Source organism: Aquarana catesbeiana, linkage group LG04, assembly GCF_042186555.1.
Source record: "Aquarana catesbeiana isolate 2022-GZ linkage group LG04, ASM4218655v1, whole genome shotgun sequence".
In the NCBI taxonomy this organism is placed as follows: Eukaryota; Metazoa; Chordata; class Amphibia; order Anura; family Ranidae; genus Aquarana; species Aquarana catesbeiana.
Window position 1 is genome coordinate 325955847 of NC_133327.1, and position 2810 is coordinate 325958656.

Here is a 2810-nt window from a genome sequence, read left to right on the forward strand (position 1 = left end):
CTGAAGCAACCAATTCTTGGTCCATGAACTCCTCCCCACCCTGTTCATGGACTGGACTTGTGTCAAGGTCAGGACCCCAACACCAAGGCCCCGCACAGCACGAACTCTACGAGGAGTACGCATACGAAACATGGCTAGAAAACGGTCGGCTGCTCAGAACGAAGTAACAGAACGCACTGAAGAACAGCAAGGCCTGTGAAGAGTGACCTGAAAACCAGTAACGAACGAACAAGAATACAGTGACTAAAGTCACGCGGAACTTGCTTGCACGCACTGAAGAGCAGATACAAACCCACAAGCACAAACTGAACGTCAGAAAACGATCTGAAAGCCACGAGTCTGAAAAAGCGCGAATCGTCTCTCACCAAACTTTTACTAACACGAGATTAGCAAAAGGAGCCCAAAGGGTGCTGCGCTTGGTTCTGAACCGGCCTTTTCTAGTCTCGTCGTACGTGCTTGACATCACCGCGTTCTTGGCGATCGGAAATTCCGACAACTTTGTGCGACCGTGTGTAGGCAAAACAAGTTTGAGCCAACATCCGTAGGAAAAAATCCGAGGATTTTGTTGTCGGAATGTCCGATCAATGTCCGACCGTGTGTACGGGGCATTAGACATATTTGTTTTTATTCAATGAACTAGGGCAAAAAAAATAACGGTGCTGATTTACAAAGATCAGTAATCTACTGCAGTTAATTCTAAGCCATCTCTTTACCTGACTGCAGTAACCTGAAATCTAACCGACTGTTCTGGATTACAGCACATTGTAAATCATCACTGCTTCCGGCACTGATTTACTGAAGTAACACAATTGTGGAGGACAAGGTCATGGTTCAATAGTCAGATGTCAAAATGTTTCTTTTCATATATTATAGGGTACCCAACTCAAGACATGTCCATGCTTCAGAAGAAAACGTGAAGGGGGAAAAAAGCCAAGAAAACATTCAGGATGAAGGACACGTGTTTAGTCACTGCTATTACAAAGCTTCAGTAGGATTTTCCTGTAATCTCCTGATGTGTCACCCCTGATATCTGTGTACAGTGACTTGCCATACATCCTCTTGTACTCCTGGTGGATATCCAGCAAATCTACTTCGCTACCAGATACCATGATACGAATCAGGGTTTTATCTTTTGTCCCAGCACCCTTCATTGCCTTTTAGAGTCGTTCTGCAAAGAATGCTGGTGTGTTTTTAAGGCATTTTACTACTGCAACCATTCCTCTCTCCAGATCCCCAGACATTTCACGGCAGATGCTCTTCTCCAGCTCTCGGTTGTACGCTCTCTGGTATTCATAACACACTGCATTCAGATGTGCTCTGCTGCGTGTACAAAGAATGGCGTTAAATTTGGACTCATCGGTTCCCAGACGTTTTTCTCCTGCAGCATACAGCTCCTGTACATCGCGTTGGACCAGGGACATGTCTACATTAGTGCTCTCATCTCTGTTGCCCTGACACAGGGAAACAAGTAGCTGCTCAAAGTGGCCAGAAGTATCACTCTTCAGTGCTTGCTCCAGGGTCTTCTTAAACTCTGTTTTGTATATACTGTTGATTTCATGTATCTGCTGATTTGTCCGAGATGCAAGAATTTCAATTAGACATTCCTCATCTGTACCAGCACCTTTTATTGCTTCATAAAGCTCATATGCATCATATAAAGCTGGTAGTTTCATCATAGCCAGAATTGTCTTTTCAAAGTTTCCAGAGAGCTCAGACTTCAAGTCCTTTATCAAATCCTTTCCATAGGCAGTTTTGAAGGACAAGCTGATCTGCTGCCTCTGTTTGCTTGACCGGCTTCCCAGACATTCAATGATGGCCTTCTCATCAGTTCCAAATCCTTTCATGGCCTTTCTGAGCACCTCTGAATCTCTGAGGGGATCAAAGTTTGGTGCATCGGTAATGGTACCCCTTCCAGCCTTAAGTGGGGGAATAGAAGGGCTCACTGATGGCAGAGATGGGTATTGTGGTACGGAGGGATTAACTGCTGTAGCCTGTGGATAACTTAGAGTTGGTTGCTGACCAGGGTATGTTGCTGGTGGCTGACCTGGGGCTGGTGATGGCTGTCCTGGGTATCCTGTATCAAATCCAGGCATCCCAGGCTGTGGTCCACCCCCTGGAGCAGGATACATGCCAAAGCCTGGTGCTTGAGGCTGCTGTGGTGCCCCATAGCCGCCACCAGGTGCAGGGGGATAACCGCCGCCTGGTGCAGGGGGGTAGCCGCCGCCGGGTGCAGGGGGGTAGCCGCCGCCGGGTGCAGGGGGGTAGCCGCCGCCGGGTGCAGAGGGGTAGCCGCCGCCGGGTGCAGGGGGGTAGCCGCCACCTGGAGCAGAAGGGTAGCCGCCGCCGGGTGCAGATGGGTAGCCTGCTTGTGGTGGGTTCATGCCTTCAAATCCAGTTGGTGGACCTGCCATATACTGCTGAGGGTTGTACTGCTGAGAGAAGCCCGACACATCCAGCCCAATGGGAGCAGGGTTACCGGGCACTCCCCAGGGGTTGTTTCCCGTAGGGATAGGGGGAAACCCGCCCATTGAAGGATAACCAGTATAACTCATGGCTTTAGAGATGGCGCCTCAACACCAAAAATTGAAGAGACCTTGTCACCAACGTATAAAAATGCAGATTAGTACATTGAAAAATCAAGTATTCATATGTCTACTTGTGTCCTTTGCCCTGGCTTGAACATTTTTATTATTTACTTGCAGGAATCCCCTTCAGGTCTAACAAGCCCGGAGCCACAGAACCTGTTAGACCTGAAAGGGACTCCTCCCTCGCTCTGCCGGGTGGTGCTGCCTCTGAGGTCTCATGAGCCC

The 2810-nt window shown here is 48.8% G+C and overlaps 1 protein-coding gene across 1 annotated transcript; it reads right to left on the reverse strand.

Annotated features, from left to right (window-relative positions):
- Window positions 1-616: 616 nt before the first annotated feature.
- Window positions 617-2572, reverse strand: LOC141140082 (annexin A11-like). Its single transcript, XM_073626883.1, is given in 2 exon segments — window positions 617-2200; window positions 2321-2572. Coding segments are annotated over 2 exon segments (1470 nt in total). The 5' UTR covers window positions 2553-2572; the 3' UTR covers window positions 617-962.
- Between the last annotated feature and the right edge of the window lie 238 nt (window positions 2573-2810).